This window comes from Pristiophorus japonicus, chromosome 14, assembly GCF_044704955.1.
Source record: "Pristiophorus japonicus isolate sPriJap1 chromosome 14, sPriJap1.hap1, whole genome shotgun sequence".
NCBI lineage: Eukaryota > Metazoa > Chordata > Chondrichthyes > Pristiophoridae > Pristiophorus > Pristiophorus japonicus.
This window is the reverse complement of record NC_091990.1, coordinates 114,602,785-114,626,155: the sequence shown is the minus strand read 5'-3', so window position 1 is coordinate 114,626,155 and position 23,371 is coordinate 114,602,785. Positions and strand designations below refer to the sequence as shown.

Genomic DNA, 23,371 nt, shown 5'->3' with positions numbered 1-23,371 from the left:
AGCTGTGGAGGCTGGGTCATTGAATGTATTTAAGGTGGAGATAAACATATTTTTTGAGCGATAAGGGAGTCAAGAGTTATGGGGAGCGGGCAGGGAAGTGGAGTTGAGGCCAGGATCAGATCAGCCATGATCTTATTGAATGGTGGAACAGGCTCGAGGGGCCAAATAAGAACATAAGAAATAGGAGCAGGAGTAGGCCATCTGGCGTACTCCTGCTCCTATTTCTTATGCCCTTATGTCTTATGTCCTTATTGAGTCACCACTGAATCAGTGCCCCTGGCTGTACTACATACAGTACCACACCCCTATGAGTATGCAAAGGATTGTGCAGCAATCGATAGTTGAATAGTTTGCTGTGACCCATGGCGTCCTGCAACCTTCACCAACTTCTGTTCCTCTTCGCCGAGGCGTTAATTTTTTTCCCGTTTTATTTAAAGAAATACGTGCAAAGAAATGGAGCAGAGAAGAACATGCTGTCATCAAACCTTTAAATAAACCATGTTGCACACTCCATGAACAAAGTTTAAGAACTTTACACACAACACTATTAATGAATACAGTGTAACGTCACCGTTACAACGAATGTCGTAACTTCCGAGCGCTTTGGCACCATTCCCTCCTGCGCCGTTTTGCCCAATGCTGGCCCCATTGCGCACCAAATACGTACCAAATGCATCACATGGGTGTTATGAAGCAAGCAGTTGGGGCTGTTTTGCCATGAAACGATGGGAGTGTAGATGGGACTGGATTTGCAGAGGAGAGAGATTAGAGTCGCAAACCAATGGTGGGCGCTGCCACTCAGTGTAGCATAGCTAAAAATAATAACGGGTAAATCGTTTGAATTGAGATGCTGTATAGTTTTGGACCGTGGAATAGGGCACCTCTGGCTCAGTGTGTTCATGCATCATGGCGAGTTTGAGAATGGGACTGAAATGAGTTCAGAGCAACACCGCGGCTCAAGAGGCGTCTACTCCAGATAGATGTCTTCTGTCGGACACGTGTATTCGACGTATTCTTTGTAGAACAGCTGGAAGGCCTTCCTGCATAAGAGGGAAACAAAAAACAACAAGGCTTTCAGCATCGAATGCCAAGGTCAAATCTCGTTCATTCACAACCTCAATGTCAGGCCGAAAATTGCAGCCTCTCCGGGTGTGTACGAAGTGCGCGCGTACCCGGCGAGGTCTCACAAATGCCAGTTCTCAGCCACGACGCGCACACGCCGAGCACCAACTTTTCCGATCTGTCAAAATGTCTTCAACGCATTCCTGCGGTAAGGACATCCGCGCGGGAGAGATTGGGCTATTTGCCCAATTCTTGCCCAGAGAATGTCCTTCAAACTCTTATGCCTGGTAAAAGGCGCATAGCTTACTTTTACCAACGTAAGAGTTTTGAAACATAGAAAAATTAAATGTAATCATTCAATTTTATATTAAAAACCCTGTCCATTAAGGTAAGTTTATTTTTAACCCTTTTAAAATACATTAAAAAAGTCAATTTTTTTTTTCTAAAACATTTAATTACATTCAATTTCAATTAATTTTAAATGGGTGAGGTGTTTTTAAAAATTTATTGTGTTGTGTTTTTTTGGGGGTTATTCTCATTGATAGTAATGGGAGCCCGTACAAACAGCCCCCATTATTATCAATGAGAATACTAGATAGTGATTGGTGGTCCAGGCCTACGTGATCCCAGGTGAGATATATCTGTACATGGAGGACATATGTTCCCATATGCTGCACAGCGAATGAAGGCCGCCGACCAGAATCCTACATTCCCCCGGGACCCCCAGGTATTTATGTAGATTTTTTTTCGGGTCGGAGGCCTTCACACGAAGGAAGCCTCCGACCACAATTTCCACCCCTCTCCCAATTGGTTTTCTCTCGTGGAGACTTGAGTTTTACATTCAAACCCTGTGATGGCTGCATCTCAAGAGATTTTATTTTGGCGGCGGCGGGGGGGCGGAAGAAAACTCTACAACACATACCAAGAGCCTGGGCTGGAAACACCAGTGCTAAGCTGCAATAATGGACACCATGGTGGTGGGGGTAGAGGGGAAGGTGTAATTCCAAACTTTGCATCCTGCGTGGTAACCAGACCCCCCTCCCCAAACCCCCATTGTCAAGCCCGCCCATTCTATTCCATTGAAATTGGTGGTGGGTGTAATGTAGTTGCTGGAAAGTGTGAGGTCATGCATTTTAGCAGAAATAAAATCAAAGAACAAGTTATTATTTAAATGAAGATTGAAAAGTGCTGCAGTACAGCGGGACCAGGGGGTCCTGGTGCATGACACACAAAAGGTTAGTATGCAGGTACAGCAAGTGATCAGGAAGGCCAATGGAATCTTGGCCTTTATTGCAAAGGGGATGGAGTATAAAAGCAGGGAAGTCTTGCTACAGTTATACAGGGTATTGGTGAGGCCACACCTGGAATACTGCGTGCAGTTTTGGTTTCCGTATTTACGAAAGGATATACTTGCTTTGGAGTCAGTTCAGAGAAGGTTGACTAAATTGATTCCGGAGATGAAGGGGTTGACTTATGAGGAAAGGTCGAGCAGGTTGGGCCTCTACTCATTGGAATTCAGAAGAATGAGAGGCGATTTATCGAAACATATAAGATTATGAGGGGGCTTGACAAGGTAGATGCAGAGAGGATGTTTCCACTGATGGGGGAGACTAGAACTAGAGGGCATGATCTTAGAATAAGGGGCCGCCCATTTAAAACTGAGATGAGGAGAAATTTCTTCTCTGAGGGTTGTAAATCTGTGGAATTCGCTGCCTCAGTGTCATGTATGTACTTTTGGGATCACTAGCCACTAGATGGCGTCACTGTTGGAGGCCATTGGGCTACACGCACGTGTGTGAAGCCCAAGTATAAAAGGCCAGCCATTTTGTATATAAGTACTTTAGGCCTTAATAAAGCAAAGCCAAGGTCATACCTCTTGGAGTTAAACAGTATCAGTCTAACAGTTATTGCATACACAACACTCAGAGAGTTGTGGAAGCTGGGACATTGAATAAATTTAAGACAGAAATAGATAGTTTCTTAAACGATAAGGGGATAAGGGGTTATGGGGATGTGGAGCTGAGTCCATGATCAGATCAGCTATGATCTTATTGAATGGCAGAGCAGGCGCGAGGGGCCGTATGGCCTACTCCTGCTCCTATTTCTTATGTTGAGGGGTTCTTTGCTTAAGATTTCCTAGCAACACATTGCTATTAAGAACTAGTTGGTTTATTAACAAAGGTTTAACAATCACACTACACATTACCAGTTCATCCACCAGGCTCACAACCAACTGCCTCATCGTGGATTCTCTGAACCCAACTGGCTGGGGTTTTATTGAGTCTTCTGAACATCACGTGACTGGCTAATCCACTCACAACTCAACAGCTCTACAAACTTGTGAACATACTCATAGATGCACACATTACAGTGGGTTCTATAAATGGTGGCCCAGGCGGAAAAGTTGTAAACGATCCCCTCCGCATCCCCCCCGCCACCCCCCTCATGTCAAATTTACTCAGCAGTATAAATTGCAGTCTTTTACATTTGTATCCTTATTATTTATCTTGAGAAGGCTATGAATGCTAGGGCAATTTAAATTTTCAAGACTAAGATGGACAGATTTTTGTTGGTTAAGGGTATCAAGGGATATGGAGCAAAGACGGATAAAAGGAGTTGAGGCACAGATCAGCCATGATCTAATCCACAGAGAATGACGGAACAAGCTCGAGGGGCTGACTGGCCTACTGCTGGTTCTTATGTTCCATCTAACACAACGTAGAAGGCAAGGATTGCTACAACTGTACAGGATGTTGGTGAGACCACACCTGGAGTGCTGTGTACAGTTTTGGTCTCCTTATTTAAGGAGGGATATACCTGCATTGGAAGCGGTTCAGAGAAGGTCACTAGGTTTATTCCTGGGATGAAGGGGTTGTCTTTTGAAGAAAGGTTCAGCAGGTTGGGCCTATACTCATTGGAGTTTAGAAGAATGGGAGGTGATCTTATTGAAACATGCAAGATTCTGACAGGGCTTGACAGGTTAGATGCAAAGAGGATGTTTCTCCTCGTGGGGGAATCTAAAACTAGGAGGCATAGTAGAATAAGGGGTTACTCATTTAGAACAGAGATGAGGAGGAATTTCTTCTCACAGAGGGTCATGAATCTTTGGAATTCTCTACCCCAGAGAGCTGTGGAGACTGGGTCATTGAATATATTTAAGGTAGAGATAGACATATTTTTGAACGATAAAGGAGTCAAGAGTTATAGGGTGCGGGCAGGGAAGTGGAGTTGAGGCCAAGATCAGATCAGCCATGATCTTATTGAATGGCGGAGCAGGTGCGACAGGCCAAATGGCCTTCCCCTGCTCCTATTATGTTCTTATGTAAGGATGAGATGAGGCACAAAGTTCACTGGATAGAAAAGCTATACACGAAAAACAATTGCTCAGGTCTCATTTGAAAAAAATAACGTTGCTTTATATCGTGCTTTTAACACAAAGAAAATGATAGGTGTACGGAAAATGGATGCCAAGCAGGAAGGGAGATTAGAAAAGGATGACAAAAAGCCTGGGTTTTGAGGAGATAGAATCACACAATCTCAGAGCACAGAAGGAGGTACATTCGGCCCATTGTGCCTGTGTCATACCTTTTTCAGAAATGTACCCACTTCCCTTCGAAAAGCTATCATGGATTCTGCTTCCACTGATGTTTTTGGTAGGGAATTCCATGTTCTAATAATCTTATGCTTAAGAGAACTCCTGCTAACTTCTCCATTCATAACAATCTTTGATTTTTTGACCTCTGGTTACCAGTGGAATTAGTTTTTCTTCCCCTTTATTGGCTGCACTGGGAGCGGCAGCCTCGATTTTTGTGCCCAAGTCTCTGGAGTGGGACATGAACCGACCTTCTGACTTAGAGGCAAGAGCGAGTGCTGCCCACTGAGCCACAGCTGACACACTGTGACAATGGGAGAGTGGGTCCAAGGGGTGAAGACAACATTGCAGTGTTGATTCTCTGCCCTGCGCTAGCTTTGAGTGCAGTGGCTCACTGGTAGCGTGGGATCAGTGAATCTATCTTTCTTTCTTTATGCAAAGGAGAGTTTGCGAGAGAGAAACACATACCCCACTGATTCTGCAATTGGTTTTGTTGAATCCTCAGAGACAAAAACATGGCACGCAAATCGATGATCTGAAGGATGTTTGGTAATAAATCCAAAATATCTGGAAAAAGACATGGAGCAGAAAGTCAACACAGATTTTTCATAGAATCATACAGCACAGAAGGAGGCCATTCGACCTATTGTGCCTGTGCCTCTGTGAAAGAGCTATCCAATTAGTCCCAATCCCCCTACTCTTTCCCCATAGCCCTGCAAAATTCTCCTTTTCAAGTATTTATCCAATTTTCGTTTGAAAGTTACTACTGAATCTGCTTCCACCACCCTTTCAGGCAGCGCGTTCCAGATCATAACTCGCTACGTAGAAAAAATTCTCATCTCCCACCCGCCATTTGTCTTAAATTTGTGTCCTCTCGTTGCCAACCCTCCTGCCAGTGGAAACAGTTGTCTAATTTACAAAAACCCTTCATGATTTTGATCGCCTCTATTAAATCTCCTCTTAACCTTCTCTGCTCTAACCTTCTCCTTAGTTTTGTCTCATAATACTCCTGTGAAGCGCCTTGGGACAGTCAAAGGTGCTGTATAAATAGAAGTTGTTGTTGAGGTGCCATTGTGGTTATCTTAGTCTCATCGATACCTGCAGCAATCTCTGGGCCTTTGATGAATATGAAACCCTCATAATAGGACTTACCTGGTGTTCTTTGGATGATACCCACAGAATGAAATGTTCTTCAGCTGAAAGAAGTGACTGCATTTACTGGCCTGACATAAAACAACAAAAGGGAGGAGAATTAATAATAAAAAAATAAAACAGCATACTATGCATTCACCCTTTGTCCACTGGCAAATTTAGGAATAGGCACAATATTTTTCAGTCAAATAAAGGCAAGCTCTTCCATGGCCTTGCTCACGGTAAGTCACACATTTAAGGGGAGGCTATACAAGCATACGAGAGAGAAGGGAATAGAGGTTTATGCTGATAGATTTAGATGAGGAAAGATGGAAGGAGACTCGAGTGGAGCCGAAACGCTGATGGCATGGAATGGCATGTTTCTGTGCCGTATATCCTATGTAATCCTGTGTAATAATGACAAGAAGGGTTACGTCATGTGGCGGAGAATGTATTATTCTGCTGCTAAAGAAGAGCGGTTAGCATCCCAATGCTGATCACCCTAAAATACCTTCAACTATGATCTTTATCCTGTGTCCTAACTTCTATCAATCCCGCTCACCCATTACCCCTGTGCTCGTTGACCTATACTGGCTTCCGGTTAAGCAATGCATCGATTTCAAAATTCTCATCCTTATTTTCAAATCCCTCCATGGTTTTGCCTCTCCCTATCTCTAGTCTCCTCCAGCCTCACAACCTCCCGCAATGTCTATGCTCCTCTAATTCTGCCCTCCTGAGCATCCCTGATTATAATCGCTCAACCATCGGTGGCCATGCCTTCTGTTGCCTGGGCCCCAAGCTCTGGAACTCTCTCCCTAAACCTCTCTGCCTCTCTACCTCCCTCTCCTCCTTCAAGACGCTCCTTAAAACCTACCTCTTTGACCAAGTCACCTGCGCTAATTTCTACTTATGCAGCTCGGTGTCAAAATTGTTATCGCAAAGTACTCCTGTGAAGCGTCTTGGGACGTTTCAATCCTTTAAAGGCGCTATATAAATACAAGTTGTTATTATCTCTGGTCCCTACCCTAACTCAACTCCCACAGATCCTAAGTCATAACTCTAAACCTAAAGCAGCATCCCAAGGCTGATCAGCCTAAAAAACCTTCGACCATGATCCTTATCTTGATCTTAAGCATGACTGCTCTTTCAACTAGATGCACTCCCTGTTAAACAAACAATTATATTTCCCCCCCGTTTAAGAATCTGACATATGCTCTGAATCCCAGCTGGGAGTAAATAATGAAAAGTAAAACTGGACAAAAAGCAATGAAAAGTGTGAGCCCAACAAAAGTAGCAGATGCCAGTGAAACAAAAAAGCTCAAGCAACGAGAATACAAAAACACAAGGGGGGACAATTTCTCCACTGCCCGCAAGTTGGTCAATCCTTCAAAACTCATTGGGCTGGATTTTCCGGTGGCATGCGCTTCTGTTTTTGCCCAGGTGGGGCAGCACTGGCAGCAGTGAGATCCCCTGGGCGGCTGGCCAGCTTCCAGCGCCCAGCGAGGCTTTTCGGGGCCGGTTTTGCCGATCAGTACCGCCCGGAAGAGTTAAGCCGGTGTGCAACGCTGGCTCGATTTTGAGTCCTGCCAGACCTGTGCGCCCCGCAGCGCGCCCTGCTGTGACCGCCTGTGAAAGCAGGCGGTCCGACCTATACCGACCACAGTGAGGTAAGTGATGTCCACCTCAGGTAAGTGTGATTGGTTTTTCTTATTTTTGCAATTTATGTTGTGATGACGTGGGCTATGTATTGGCAATGTTTTTGGTGTTTTCCTCCCACTAAATTTATTTTTTTCTCCCTGGGCCTCTCTCAGGGCCCTGCAAGGCCGGCCATTTAGCTCGGGATTTTCCCATGTTCAGCCGGCCTAGCGCCCTAAGAGAGGTGTGCAATGCCTCCCTTAGTGGTCCGTCCCACACTCAGGGCCCAGCTGCCCAATTTTGCTGACTGAGGCGCAAACTGTTCCCGGGCGCAAACTTTACCGCCCCACCACCATTACTGCCCCGAAATCAGCAGAGCTGAGTATCCAGCCCGTTATATAATGGCAATCAGGATTTAACTGCGGCTAGTAAGGGAATTTGTCGGCTGGCGAGTGCTGATAAATTTCCAGCACCAGGTCAGAAGGAACCAGAGTCAATTTTTTATTTAAATACAATTTGAAATGTGACATCTGAAGTCTGGAAAAGTTTCTCCCGAGTCAATACTCGTGGTGAAAGAAAAGATAGGCTGTTGTACGCTGATTGAATGCATGAAGTAAAGCTTCTGGATCGATCATTGTGATATTTTCATTCTCAAATTCCATGATTGTGTGCATATTCCTATACAATGGCCCGGAAATTGCGGCCAGAGGCTTCCCGCGGATGCCTCCGACCTGAACAAATTCCAAGAACTTACCCAGTGGTCCGGGAGGTTCAGAGACTTGCGCTCCTGTGCCTCCACGCGAAAGCCTGTGCAGAGGTCCACGTATCCCAGGGACTGAGGCGCATTGCATGCGTCCCAGGGATCATGTGGACCGGCCCAACCAATCCAAGCAGGGGTATTCCCATTCACACTTGTGGTGATTCCGAAGCCCTATAAGTATGAATGGGAACACCCGCAAAAACACACAAACACTTAAAATAAATTTTAAAAAGAACATCACAAATTTAAAATTAATCAAAATTGAATTTAATTAATTATTTAAAACAAATAATTTTTTTTGAAAAATACATGTACATATTTTAAAGAGTCTAAATATGAACTTACGTTATTTAACAGGATTTTAAATGTTTACATTATTGAAAAAAATGTATTCTTCTATCCCTACGCCTGCTTTTATCAGTTGTAAGAATTTGAAGGGCATTCGCTGGGCAGGAGTTGGGGAAATAGCCTAACTCTCCGCCCGCGGAGGCCCTTTACCTTCGGATGTGGTGGATCTGTCAAGAGAATTCTTGACAGATCGCAAGTTCCAGGTTTAGGAGCATATGCTTTGCCTATCTAAACCCGGAACTTGTGCAGTCCCTACGGGCATGTGCGCACCTCGTATGTGCCCATAGAGTCTACGAATTCAGCGCCAGTGTGTCTGATAAAGAGAAGAGGAATAGTGAAGAGATTTTTATTCTACTGGGGTACAGGTTGAACCTCCCTTATCTGGAACCCTCGGGACCCGGCCTGTTCTGGATAAGGGATTTTTCCGGACGAGGGGTGGTCACATTAAATTGGATGGTACAGGTACTGAGCAAGGGGATATCGGGACTGGCTGACTTGGGGTTGGGAGAGAGACCATGGTGGGGTAGTGCGGAGGATCGTGGGGTCGGCCAGTGATTGCGGGAGTCGGCAGCGAGGAAGGACTTCAATTTGTTCATGTCGCAGTTCTGCGCATGCGCCACCCGGTGGCTGGGAATGGTTCTGGATGTGGAGTGGTTCCGGATAAGGGAGTTCCGGATAAGGGAGGTTCAACTGTATATCTAAAAGGAAAATTGGTTAAAAATAAAGTAATTTGTGTAAAATGAATAATTGGAAGAAATTACATGGAAATCGAAATGAAATTCATTGAAAAATTATTGGAATTTTATAAACATAAAATTGTAGAGATTTTTGAATAAAGGAAATGCGATATAAAATAATTTAATGTGAAATATATGAAGTAATATTATTAAAATGTATATATTATAGAATCATAGAACAGTACAGCACAGGAGGCCGCCATTCGGCCCATCGAGTCTGCACCAGCTCTTTCGAAGAGCAATCCAGTCAGTCCCACTCCCCACTCTTTCCCCATATCCCTGCAATTTTTTGTCTTTCAAGTATTTATCTAATTCCCTTTTGAAGACTGCTACTGAATCTGTATCCACCACCCGATCAGGCAGTGATTTCAAATCCTCAACACTCATTGCGTAAAAAAGTTTTTCCTCATGTCGCCTTTGGTTCTTTTGCCAATCACCTTAAATCTGTGCCCTCTGGGTTATCGAACCTTCAGCCATTTATGACAGTTTCCCTTTTATTTACTCTATCTAAACCCCTCATGATTTGAAACACCTCTATTAAAGCTCCTCTTAGCCTTCTCTGCTCCAAAGGAGAACAACCCCAGCTTCTCCAGTCTATCCACGTAACTGTAACCCTTCATCCCTGGAACCGTTCCACTAAATCTCTTCTGTATTCTCTTCAAATTTTAAAATGTATTAATAATGTTACTCTTCCGTTCAAGTCCTCTCAACTTCCTCCACTATAAATTCGTATGTCCACATTTACAATGACAGCTGCCTTTGTAAACTTGTCACACTGTAATTACACCTTTCCACCAGTGAAAGTGCTACAGTGCCACTAGTGGTGAGAAGATATCATTACAACGTGACCGTTTACAAAGGCTGTTTCCATGATAAATATGGACATGGGAATTTGTAACAAATATGTAAAAATAAGGACATAAGGTATGACTTTAAAACACGGACTGATATACATTGCATGCAAGTGTCATGCTTTCCCCATCACATTCTGCTGATAACATCCCCTTATAAGAGCATAAGAAATAGGTGCAGGAGTTGGCCATTCAGCCCCTCGAGCCTGCTCCACCATTCAATAAGATCATGGCTGATCTGATCATGGACTCAGCTCCACTTCCCTGCCCACTTCACATAACCCTTTATTCCCTTATCACTCAAAAACCTGTATCTCCGCCTTAAATATGGGGAGAGCTGCAGAACACCAAAAGGCAAAAAACGTTAGTGGGAGTTGTGTACAGACCTCCAAACAGTAGTAGTGATGTTGGGGAGGGCATCAAACAGGAAATTAGGAGTGCATGCAATAAATGTGCAGCAGTTATTGGTGACTTTAATATGCATATAGATTGGGCTAACCAAACTGGAAGCAATACGGTGGAGGAGGATTTCCTGGAGTGCATAAGGGATGGTTTTATAGACCAATATGTCGAGGAACCAACTAGGGGGAGGCTATCTTAGACTGGGTGTTGTGTAATGAGAGAGGATTAATTAGCAATCTCATTGTGCGAGGCCCCTTGGGGAAGAGTGACCATAATATGGTGGAATTCTACATTAGGATGGAGAATGAAACAGTTAATTCAGAGACCATGGTCCAGAACTTAAAGAAGGGTAACTTTGAAGGTATGAGGCGTGAATTGGCTAGGATAGATTGGCAAATGATACTTAAGGGGTTGACTGTGAATGGGCAATGGCAGACATTTAGAGACCGCATGGATGAACTACAACAATTGTACATCCCTGTCTGGCGTAAAAATAAAAAAGGGAAGGTGGCTCAATCGTGGCTATCAAGGGAAATCAGGGATAGTATTAAAGCCAAGGAAGTGGCATACAAATTGGCCAGAAATAGCAGTGAACCCAGGGACTGGGAGAAATTTAGAACTCAGCAGAGGAGAACAAAGAGTTTGATTAGGGCAGGGAAAATAGAATACGGGAGGAAGCTTGCAGGGAACATTAAGACGGACTGCAAAAGTTTCTATAGATATATAAAGAGAAAAAGGTTAGTAAAGACAAATGTAGGTCAGAATCAGTGGATGTCATAACGGGGAACAAAGAAATGGAAGACCAATTGAACAAGTACTTTGGTTCAGTATTCACGAAGGAGAACACAAACAACCTTCCAGATATAAAAGGGGTCAGAGGGTCTTGTAAGAAGGAGGAACTGAGGGAAATCCTTATTAGTCGGGAAATTCTGTTGGGGAAATTGATGGAATTGAAGGCCGATAAATCCCCAGGGCCTGATGGACTGCATCCCAGAGTACTTAAGGAGGTGGCCTTGGAAATAGTGGATGCATTGACAGTCATTTTCCAACATTCCATAGACTCTGGATCAGTTCCTATGGAGTGGAGGGTAGCCAATGTAACCCCACTTTTTAAAAAAGGAGGGAGAGAGAAAACAGGGAATTATTGACCGGTCAGCCTGACATCGGTAGTGAGTAAAATGATGGAATCAATTATTAAGGATGTCATAGCAGCGCATTTGGAAAGAGGTGACATGATAGGTCCAAATCAGCATGGATTTGTGAAAGGGAAATCATGCTTGACAAATCTTCTGGAATTTTTTGAGGATGTTTCCAGTAGAGTGGACAAGGGAGAACCAGTTGATGTGGTATATTTGGACTTTCAGAAGGCTTTCGACAAGGTCCCACACAAGAGATTAATGTGCAAAGTTAAAGCACATGGGATTGGGGGTAGTGTGCTGACGTGGATTGAGAACTGGTTGGCAGACAGGAAGCAAAGAGTAGGAGTAAATGGGTACTTTTCAGAATGGCAGGCAATGACTAGTGGGGTACTGCAAGGTTCTGTGCTGGGCCCCCAGCTGTTTACACTGTACATTAATGATTTGGACGAGGGGATTAAATGGAGTATCTCCAAATTTGTGGATGACACTAAGTTGGGTGGCAGTGTGAGCTGTGAGGAGGATGCTATGAGGCTGCAGAGTGACTTGGATAGGTTAGGTGAGTGGGCAAATGCATGGCAGATGAAGTATAATGGGGATAAATATGAGGTTATCCACTTTGGTGGTAAAAACAAAGAGACAGACTATTAACTGAATGGTGACAGATGAGGAAAAGGGGAGGTGCAATGAGACCTGGGTGTCATGGTACATCAGTTATTGAAGGTTGGCATGCAGGTACAGCAGGCGGTTAAGAAAGCAAATGGCATGTTGGCCTTCATAAGCAAGGGGATTTGAGTACAGGGGCAGGGAGGTGTTACTACAGTTGTACAGGGCCTTGGTGAGGTCACACCTGGAGTATTGTGTACAGTTTTGGTCTCCTAACTTGAGGAAGGACATTCTTGCTATTGAGGGAGTGCAGCGAAGATTCACCATACTGATTCCCGGGATGGCGGGACTGACATATCAAGAAAGACTGGATCAACTGAGATTGTATTCACTGGAGTTCAGAAGAGTGAGAGGGGATCTCATAGAAACGTTTAAAATTCTGATGGGTTTAGACAGGTTAGATGCAGGAAGAATGTTCCCAATGTTGGGGAAGTCCAGAACCAGGGGTCACAGTCTAAGGATAAGGGGTAAGCCATTTAGGACCGAGATGAGGAGAAACTTCTTCACTCAGAGAGTGGTGAACCTGTGGAATTCTCTGCCACAGAAAGTTGTTGAGGCCACTTCACTAAATATATTCAAAAAGGAGTTAGATGTAGTCATTACTACTAGGGGGAGCAAGGGGTATGGCGAGAAAGCAGGAATGGGGTACTGAAGTTGCATGTTCAGCCATGAACTCATTGAATTGCGGTGCAGGCTCGAAGGGCCGAATGGCCTACTCCTGCACCTATTTTCTATGTTTCTAAATATATTCAATGACCCAGCCTCCACAGCTCTCTGGGGCAGAGAATTTCACAGATTTACAACCCTCTGAGAAGAAATTCCTCTCATCTCAGTTTTAAATAGGCGACCCCTTATTCTGAGTCTATGCCCCCTCATTTTAGTTTCCCCTATGAGGTGGAAATATCCTCTCTGCATCCACCTTGTTGAGCCCCCTCATTATCTTATATGTTTCGATAAGATCACCTCTCATTCTTCTGAACTCCAATGAGTATAGGACCAACCTACTCAATCTATCTTCATAAGTCAACCCCCTCATTTCCGGAATAAACCTGGTGAACATTCTCTGTTCAGCATCCAATGCAAGTATATTATTCCTTAAATACGGAGACCAAACTATACGCAGTACTCTAGCTGTGGCCTCACCAATACCCTGTACAGTTGTAGTAGGACTTCCCTGCTTTTATACTCCATCCCCTTGCAATAAAGGCCAACATTCCATTTGCCTTCCTGATTACTTGCTGTACCTGCATACTAATTTTGTTAGATCCCTCTGTACTACAGCACTTTGCAATTTTTCTCCATTTAAATTATAATTTGCTTTACTATTTTTTCTGCCTAAGTGGATAACCTCACATTTTCCCACATTATGTACTCCATCCGCCAAATTTTTGCCCATCCACTTAGTCTGTCTATATCCCCTTGCAAATTTATTGTGTCCTCCTCACAATTTGCTCTCCCACTATCTTTGTATCATCAGCAAACTTGGCTACATTACACTCGGTCCCTTCATCCAAATCATTAATATAGATTGCAAATAGTTGAGGCCCCAGCACTGATCCCTGCGGCACCCCACTAGTTACTTTTGCCAACTGGAAAATTACCCATTTATCCCGACTCTCTGTTTTCTGTTAGTTAGCCAATCCTCTATACATGCTAATATATTGCCCACAACTCCGTGAACTTTTATCTTGTGCAGTAACCTTTTATGTGGCACCTTATTGAATGCCTTCTGGATATCCAAATACACCACATCCACTGATTCCCCCTTATCCATCCTGCTTATTACATCCTCAAAGAACTCCAACAAATTTGTCAAACATGATTTCTCTTTCATAAAAGCATGTTGACTCTGCTTGATTGAATCATGCTTTTCCAAATGTCCCGGTACTGCTTCCTTAATAATGGACTCCAGCATTTTCCCAATGGCAGCTGTTAGGCTAACTGGTCTAGAGTTTCCTGCTTTCTGTCCATCTCCTTTTTTAAATAGGGGCGTTACATTTGCAGTTATCAAATCCCCTGGGACCTCCCCAGAATCCAGGGAATTTTGGTAGATTACAACCAATGCATCCACTATCTCTGCAGCCACTTCTTTTAAGGCCCTAGGATGCAAGCCATCAGGTCCAGGGGACTTGTCTGCCTTTAGTCCCATTATTTTACCGAGTACTACTTCTTTAGTGATAGTGATTGTATTAAGTTCCTCCCTCCCTATAGCCCCTTGATTATCCACTATTGGTGTGTTTTTAGTGTCTTCTACCATGATTATTAGGAATATAAGAACATAAGAACATAAGAAATAGGAGCAGGAGTAGGCCATTTGTCCCCTTGAGTCTGCTCCGCCATTCAGCAAGATCATGGCATCTGATCTTGGCCTCAACTCCACTTTCCTGCCCGCTCCCCATAACCCTCGACACCCATGTTGTTCAAAAATCTGTCTATCTCCACCTTAAATATATTCAATGACCCAGATTCCACAGCTCTCTGGGTCGAGAATTCCAAAGATTCATGACCCTCAGAAAATAAATTCCTCCTCATCTCTGTTTTAGCTGGGCGATCCCTTATTCTGAAACTATGCCCCCTAGTTCTAGATTCCCTCATGAGAGGATACTTCCTCTCTGCATCTACCCTGTCAAGTCCCCCTCAGAATCTTATATGTAGGAAACAACATTACCTCTGACACACAATGAGCAATGTCATGGGAGATCTGTTTATATACATTGTATGGAATAATTTTTTCTGACTATTTTTTCTTGTGGCATCAAGTGACTGGAGTCAAGACCTAGTCTCGCCTTCAGGTAAAGTGGGGTTAGAGGACTTGGTTGGGGGTGGGGGGGTTAATTGAACCAGGGCATGCAGTTGTAATTCAGCGCCTTCACTGGGAGAAATGTGTAATTACAACATGAAAAGTTGACATAGGCAGTTTCCATTTTAATCGGAATTTATAATGGGAAAAAGTTGACAGGGAGTGTATATAGATGTAACATTTTAATCTATTGTCGATAAATAAATAGATACCAATTTATTGTCTTCATTTTCTTATGAATTGTGTGCTGGGAAATGTGTTTGTGTTCTGAAAATTGTATGCAAGAGATTCGAATAGTTAAAGTTTTAACAACATTAAAAAACAACTAGTTAAAAAGACAATGAGCAAAGAGATGGAACACACTGGATGGGCCAAATGGCCTCCTTCTTTGCTGTCAACCGCTGTGGTTCCCGTCAGAAATTGATGAGATTATTACAGCCAAAATATAAATTACCTTCTCATAGGCACCAAGTCCATCGAGTTGCACAGCTATTTTAATTCCTCGCATGGTGATCTCCAGCACGCAGCTAGAAGGAGGGTTGAACTGGACAGTCAATCTTCTCGTTGTTGCAATCTGTCAAGAAGAAAGCAACAGTTGGGTAGAATCTTCACCAAGTACAGCAGCCGAGTTATCACTTTTAAAAGAACAATTCAATCCAATATCTCTTCATTTATTTTCTGCCCTTATTTAGGTTCATAAGAACATAAGAACTAGGAGCAGGAGTACGCCCGATGGCCCCTCGAGCCTGCTCCACCATTTAATAAGATCATGGCTGATCATCGACCTCAACTCCACTTTCCCGCCCGATCTCCATATCCCTTGATTCCTTTAGACTCAAAAAATCTATCTAACGCAGCACTGAATATAGTCAGAGACTCAGCATCCACAGCCCTCTGGAACAGAGAATTCCAAAGATTCTGAGTGAAGAAATTCCGCCTCATTTTTGTTTTAAATGGTCTACCCCTTATCCTGAGATTGTGCCCCCTAGTTCTAGACACTCCAGCCCAGGGGAAACCACCTCTCAATCCCCCTCAGAATCTTGTACGTTTCTATTAGATCACCTTTCATTCTTCTAAACTCCAGAGAGTATAGGCCCTTTCTACACAATCTCGCATCATAGGACAGTCCTCTCATCCCAAGAATCAGTCTAGTGAACCTTTGTTGCACCGCCTCCAAGGCAAGTTCACATGCATCCTGGCCAATATGTATTGCCTCAACCAATATCACTAAAACACATTATCTGGTCATATATCTCATTGCTCTATGTGGGACCTTGCAGGGTGTAAATTGGCTGACACGTTTCCTACAATACACAGTGACTGCACTTCAAAAATCATTCCATTGGCTGTAAAGCGCTTTGGGACGTCTTAAGGTGATGAAAGGTGCTAAATAAATGCAAGTTCAACCTTTCTTCCCATCAGCTCATTAAATCTCGTCCTTGCTGAGCACCAACTCTACCATCTTCCCATTACAGTGCCTACCTAATTCTGAAATGAGTCCAATGTTCTGCCCTAAACCACCCTTTCAGCACAGCTCACTTCAGCAGTTGATCATTCTCCGCCCGAAGAAATAGTTCCAGGTATCTGTCCAAGACCTACACTTCACGAACCTGAACCGTCTTGTTCTCCCGCTCAGGCCTATATAGAACCCGACAGCACAGAGGGCCATTAAGACCATTGTGCCGGTGCCATTAGTTGTAGTCTCCTGCCCATTCCCCATCACCTTGCAAATTTCTTCTTTTCACATATTTATCCAATCCCCTTTTGAAAGTTACTGTCGAATCTGCTTCCAACCCTCTTTCACCTAACCCTAACCCTAAATGCAGGGCCTTCTAGATTACAACATTATGTATCGTTCTGAGTTGTCTTCTTCTGTCCATCTGACCTGCTTGTCTACAACACTTGCATTTATATAGCGCCTTTAATGTAGTAAAACATCCCAAGGCACTTCACAGGTGTATTATTTGACACCGAGCCACATAAGGAGTTACAGGGACAGATGACCAACAGCTTGGTTAAAGAGGACAGTTTTAAAGAGCGCCTTAAATGAGGAGAGAGAGGTAAAGAGACGGAGAGGTTTAAGGAGGGCGTTCTAGAGCTTAGAGCCTAGATGGCTGAAGGCACGGCCAGCAATAGTGGAGCGATTAAAATTGTTGGGTGCAAGAACCCAGAATTGGCAGAACACAGAGTTCTCAGAGGGTTATAGAGCTGGAGGAGGTTACAGAGATAAGGAGGGGCAAAGCCATGGGCAGATCCAATGAGCTCTCTCCTGAAACAATATCTTTTCAAAGCCGAAATCTGGTTGCATGACATAAATCTCAGTTCGAGACGAGAGTTTTTTTCCCACCACTGTCCTACTGTGTTATGTCCAGGATGAAAATGGTTTTATTTTGATTTTCAGAAGACAGGATTTGCCCAGTTTGTTTTGACTTTAGAACATAAAACATAACATAAGAACATTAGAATTACGAGCAGGAGTAGGCCATTGAGCCCCTTGAGCCTGCTCTGCCATTCAATAAGATCGTGGCTGGTCTTCTTCCTCAACTCCACCTTCCCACAATCTAATATCCAAAAAACGTATCAATCTCAGCCTTGAATATACTCAACGACTGAGCAGTCACAGCCCTCTGGGGTAGAGAATTACAAAGATTCACCATCCTCTGAGTGAAGAAATTTCTCCTCATCTCAGTCCTAAATGGACAACCCCTTATTCTGAGAGTGTGCCCCTGGTTCTAGACTCCCCAGCCAGGGGGAAAATCCTCCCTGCATCTACCCTGTCAAGCCCTGTAGAATTTTATATGTTTCCGTGAGATCGCCTCTCATTCTTCTAAATTCTAGGGAATATAGGCCTAGTCTCAACCTCTGCTGTACTTACCTTCTGCATGGCAGCGCACAGTACATCATTCCCTTTATGGTACGGCACTTGCACTGATCCCAGGAACTTCAGATGGAATTTGTCTACCCAGTCATTCTTTTCTGCTATTGATGCTGAGAGAGAAAAAGAGAGGAACAAATGTGTAAAATCAAGTCATTCATTTGAAAGAGTGTTAAAAAAAAAAATACTACTTCATAAAAAATAAATTGCTTGACATCCTGACTGGAAACATTTTACAATCGGGTGGAAATTGCTTCTGCTGCTGTATTGATAACTAACACCTAACGCATTGGGTCAAATATCACTCTGTGCTATCTTAACACCGGCGTCAACGCTGGGTTGTGGTAAAGCAGTACTAAGAGGAATTGGCACGTGTGTGTTAAAAATTTTAGGGCTGGATTTTCCGGTCTTTTGCGCTGTGAATTTCGCCCCGGAGCGGTGTGAAAGGCGATGGTGAGGTTTCCAGCGTCCCGCCGTGATCCTCCGGTCGGGTTTTGCGGCGGAGCGGAGCAGCACCGTCGGGAAGAGCTGCGCCCGGTGTGTAATGCCTTTGGTTGCGACACCGGCGCGAGTTTGGACTTTTGCCCGACCTGACCGCCTGGAAGTGCGCCCGCAATGACCGCCTGGGAAATCAGGGAGGTCCAGCATAGCCGGCGGCACAGAGGAAGGTAAATACTCCGAAGGTAAGTGCAAGTGTTTGTTCTTTTAATTCTTTCAGAGATTTGTGTTGTGCGGCACGGGCAATGTTTTGGGAATGTTTTTGTGTGTATTTTTAAGGTTCACCCCGCGCCCCCCACCCCCAGGCCTTTCTCGGAGCGCACACAGCCGGCACTTTAGTTCGCGAGTTTCCCATCCTTGCACCACAAAAGTTATACAACGCCTCCCCTCGCGCTGCGCCCCCTGACGCAGGGCTCAGATGCTGAAACTTCCTTACCAAAGCGCAGACTATTTCCAGATGGTAACTTTCCTGCACCGCCTCCGTTTTAGTTCCGAAAACTAAAACAGCCTAAAATCCAGCCCTAAGCCTTTATATATTTTTCACAAAAAAACACTAGTTTTCACTTTTAACAGCAGGAATGCGATCGAACACTTTAAATCGACCCCTCTCTGGGCCGAGACAGTGATAGTCAATTATCAATTGATTCACAATGATCACACCATTAAAATGGTACTTATGCTCTTAATTTTTTTAAATATTTATTTGACCATGGGATCGTGAACTTTGCCGGCAAGGCCAGCATTTATTGCCTGTCCCTAATTGCCCTCAAGAAGGTGTTGATGAGCCGCTTTCTTGAACTGTTCTTTTTGCAACTGAGTGTCTCGCTGGGCCATTTCAGAGGGTAGTTAAGAGTCATCATCATCATAGGCAGTCCCTCGGATTCGAGGAAGATTTGCTTCCACTCCTGAAGTGAATTCTTTGGTTGCTGAACGGTCCAATGCAAGAGCCACAGACTTTGTCACAGGTGGGACAGATAGTCGTTAAGAGAAGGGGTGGGTGGGACTGGTTTGCCGCATGCTCTTTCCACTGCTTGAGCTTGATTTCTGCATGCTCTCGGTGATGAGACTTGAGGTGCTAAGGGCCCTACCAGATGCACCTCCTCCACTTAGGGCGGTCTTTGGCCAGGGTTTCCCAGGTGTCAGTGGGGATGTCGCACTTTATCAGGGAGGCTTTGAGGGTGTCCTTGTAATGTTTCTGCTGCCCACTTTTGGCTCGTTTGCCGTGAAGGAGTTCCGAGTAGAGCGCTTGCTTTCGGAGTTTCGTGTCTGGCATGTGAACTATGTGGCCTGCCCAGCGGAGCTGATCGAGTGTGGTCATTGCTTCAATGCTAGGGATGTTAACTTGGATGAGCGACTTGAAGTGTCTAATGTACATGGTCCATGTCTCTGAGCCATACAGGAGGGCGGGTATTACTACGGCCTGTAGACCATGAGCTTGGTGACAGTTTTGAGGGCCTGGTTTTCAAACACTCTTTTCCTCAGGCAGCCAAAGGCTGCACTGGTGCACTGGAGGTGGTGTTGGATATTGTCGACGATGCCTGCTCTTGTTGATAGGAAGCTCCCGAGATGTGGGAAGTGGGCCACAGTGTCCAGGGCCGCACCGTGGATCTTGATGACTGGGGGGCAGTGCTGTGCAGCGAGGACAGGCTGGTGGAGGACCTTTGTCTTACAGATGTTTAGCGTAAGGCCCATTCTTTCATACGCCTCAGTAAATACGTCGACTATGTCCTGGAGTTCAGCCTCTGTATGTGCGCAGACGCAGGCGTCATCCGTTTACTATAAGCTTGATGACAGAGGTTGGGGTGGTCTTGGACCTGGCCTGGAGATGGCGAAGGTTAAACAGGTTCCCACTGGTTCTGTAGTTTAGTTCCACTCCAGTGGGGAACTTGTTGACTGTGAGGTGGAGCATGGTGGCGAGAAAGATTGAGAAGAGGGTTGGGGCAATGACACAGCCCTGTTTGACCCCAGTCCGGACATGGATTGGGTCTATGATGGATCCGTTGGTAAGGATCACGGGCTGCATGTCATCGTCGTGCAGGCGATGATGGTGACGAAATTTTGGGGGCATCCAAAAAGGAGGAGGATGCTCCATAGACCCTCGTGAGTGTCAAAGGTCTTTGTAAGGTCGAAGAAGGCCATGTATAAGAGCTGGCGCTATTGCCTGCATTTTTCCTGCAGCTGTCGCGCTGCAAAAAGCATGTCCATTGTGCCCTGTAGGGGACGAAATCCGCACTGTGACTCCGGGAGGAGTTCCTCGGCCACGGGAAGAAGACGGTTGAAGCGGACTCCAGCGCCGACTTGCCCTGTGGCTGATAGCAGGGAGATTCCTCCGTAGTTACCGCAGTCGGACATGTCCCCTTTTTTAAAGATGATCACAATTACTGCATCTCTGCGATCCCTTGGCGTGCTCTCCTCCCTCCAGATGAGAGATGAGGTCATGTATTTGCGGCAGCAGGGCCACTCCGCCATACTTCAATGCCTCAGCAGGGATTCCATCCGCACCCGTAGCCTTGTTTTTAAGCTGTCTTATGGCTTTTTCTACCTCGTGCAGTGTTGGGGTGATGGCGGGTAGCATGCTGCTGGATGGAGTCGAGAACACTCGAGTTGAATGCAGAGTCTCTATTGAGGAGATCTTCGAAGTGCTCCTTCCAGCAGGCCCTGACAGTCTCGGTGTCCTTGATGAGTGTTTCCCCGTTCTTGGCCAGCAGTTGGGTGGGGCCTTGGGTGTTTGGCCCGTAGGTGGCCTTGACTGCGATGAAGAATCCTCGCAATCATGGCTGTCGGCCAGCTGCTGTATCTCCTGTGCTTTCTCCATCCACCACCTGTTCTTTAGGTCCCGGGTTTTTTGTTGGACCTCAGCCTTGAGCCGTCAAAGTAATGCTGCTTTGCTGCTCCCGCGTTGGGTTGTTGTTTAAGGCTCAGAAATGCCCTGCGCTTGCGATCTATTAGCTCTTGGATCTCCTGAACATTCTCGTCAAACCAGTCCTGGTGTTTCCTGGTTGAGTGATCGAGTGTTTCTTTGCAGGCACTGGTTATGGAGGCTTGGAGAGCAGACCAAGCGCTGTGGGCATTCTGCATATCGGGGTCCTCAAGGCACGCCAGATTAGCTGTGAGGCACTGGCTGTATAGAGCTCTCTTAGCTGGGTCCTTAAGTGCTCCGGCATTGACTTTTTTGCGGCACTGCTCCTGCTGCCCCCTCCGCTTTGGGACTGTGTTGATGCCGATGATGGATCGGATTAGGTGGTGGTCCATCCAGCAGTCGTCGGCTCCTGTCATGGCGTGGATGATGCACACATCCTTGCAATCCCTGGCTCAGACGATGACATAGTCGAGCAGGTGCCAGTGCTTGGAGTGAGAGTATTGCCACGATGTCTTGTACTTGTCCCTCTGGTGGAAGGTGTTGGTGATGACAAGTTCGTGCTCTAGACATTTTGTCAGGAACAGGGTTTCGCTGGAGTTGGCTTTCCCTACTCCCTCTCTGCCTATCACTCCACCCCAGAGGTCTGTGACCTTGCCAACCCTGGCGTTGAAGTCACCGAGAGTTAAGAGTCAAGCACATTGCTGTGGGTCTGGATTCACATATAGGCCAGAGCGGGTAAGGGCGGCAGATTTCCTTCCTAAAAGGACATCAGTGAATCAGATGGGTTTTTACAACAATCTGATAGTTTCATGGTCACCATTACTGATACTAGCTTTTTATTTTCAGATTTATTTAATTAAGTGAATTTAAATTCCCAAGCTGCCGTGGTGGGATTTGAACTCAGGCCACAGAATCATTAGACCAGGCCTCTGGATTACTGGATCCGTAACATAACTACTATGTTACCGTTCCCGTTAATTACCAGCTTTACCTTTCTGCGGTGGGTTTAATGGGCAAATCCAGCTTATAAATGATAGGGAGGCGAAGGGCGAGGTGCCATTTGTGCAAAGCAATGGCGTAAACAGAGCAGCAAGTTCTGAAGATTCACAACTCACGCCATATCTCTTCATTACCTAAACTCGTGCATGTGTAACGGCGTGGGGGTAATGGCGCGGGGGTAATGGCACGTGCATCGTTATTGTTCCAGCAAAGATCCCAGCCCAATGGAATCAATCATTGGTTTGTGCGCGATAACAAATGGTAAAAAGAAAAGTTACTGACCTGAATCGCTAAGTGTTGTAGTGCACTTTCAAAGGCAAAGGCACCTGCTGAAAATATGTATGCATGTATGTATGTGTAAAATGGGAGCCAGATATAAAATGGCTGCCAGGGATTCCCGCAAAGCACTAGGGGAATTCAGCTAACAGTTAGCTTGACTACATTTTTGGGTAGCTGATGAATGACACTGCAGTTCCGTGTACAGGAACATTAGAAAGGGCGAGCTCAGCAGAACGTCCTTAATCAACAAACCACAGACAAGATGTCCTAGCAGAATACTGAACAAAGAAATTCCTGTGACTGTGTAAGGAATGAGGAGGTTAGACACAAGCAGAACCCAAGGACAGTAGAAATAAGGGGTCTGGAGAACATCACGAGGCCATGAGTAAGCCCCAGCATAAACATGACATGATCACGCATTCCCATGGTGCCTGGGGGGCCAATTCCATTGGCCCAGTGGAATCGATTTGTAATTTATAGTCGTTATGATTGGATTGTGTCCAGCTGACATGGGCTGAGTAATTGTAATGAACTATTATAAAACATATAAATATCGATGAATTTCTTTGTTCAGTGGAGTGGAATGCCTGGAGTTGGACCGGGGGCTCTCTCCCTGCTGGCATAATAAGGCCGTATTGATGTTGGAACCGACACAGAGTGTCGAGTGATTCTTCCGGGAAAACATTTGTGCTAACACTAAGCTAACCTTTCTTCAGTCTCTACAGACCTGCTGAGCTTAT

General features: G+C 45.1%; 1 protein-coding gene across 1 annotated transcript in view; it reads right to left on the bottom strand.

Moving 5' to 3' along the window:
* Window positions 1–471: 471 nt before the first annotated feature.
* Window positions 472–23,371, bottom strand: part of LOC139279636 (C-Jun-amino-terminal kinase-interacting protein 1-like) — a 260,229-nt gene continuing 237,329 nt past the window's right edge. Inside the window, exons 9-13 of the mRNA XM_070898745.1 lie at window positions 17,996–18,108; window positions 15,575–15,694; window positions 5,807–5,877; window positions 5,123–5,221; window positions 472–1,040 (exon numbers count right to left, since the gene is read on the bottom strand). Coding sequence (XP_070754846.1) covers window positions 968–1,040; window positions 5,123–5,221; window positions 5,807–5,877; window positions 15,575–15,694; window positions 17,996–18,108 — 476 coding nt within the window. The 3' untranslated portion in view covers window positions 472–967. The remainder of the gene's footprint in view (window positions 1,041–5,122; window positions 5,222–5,806; window positions 5,878–15,574; window positions 15,695–17,995; window positions 18,109–23,371) is intronic.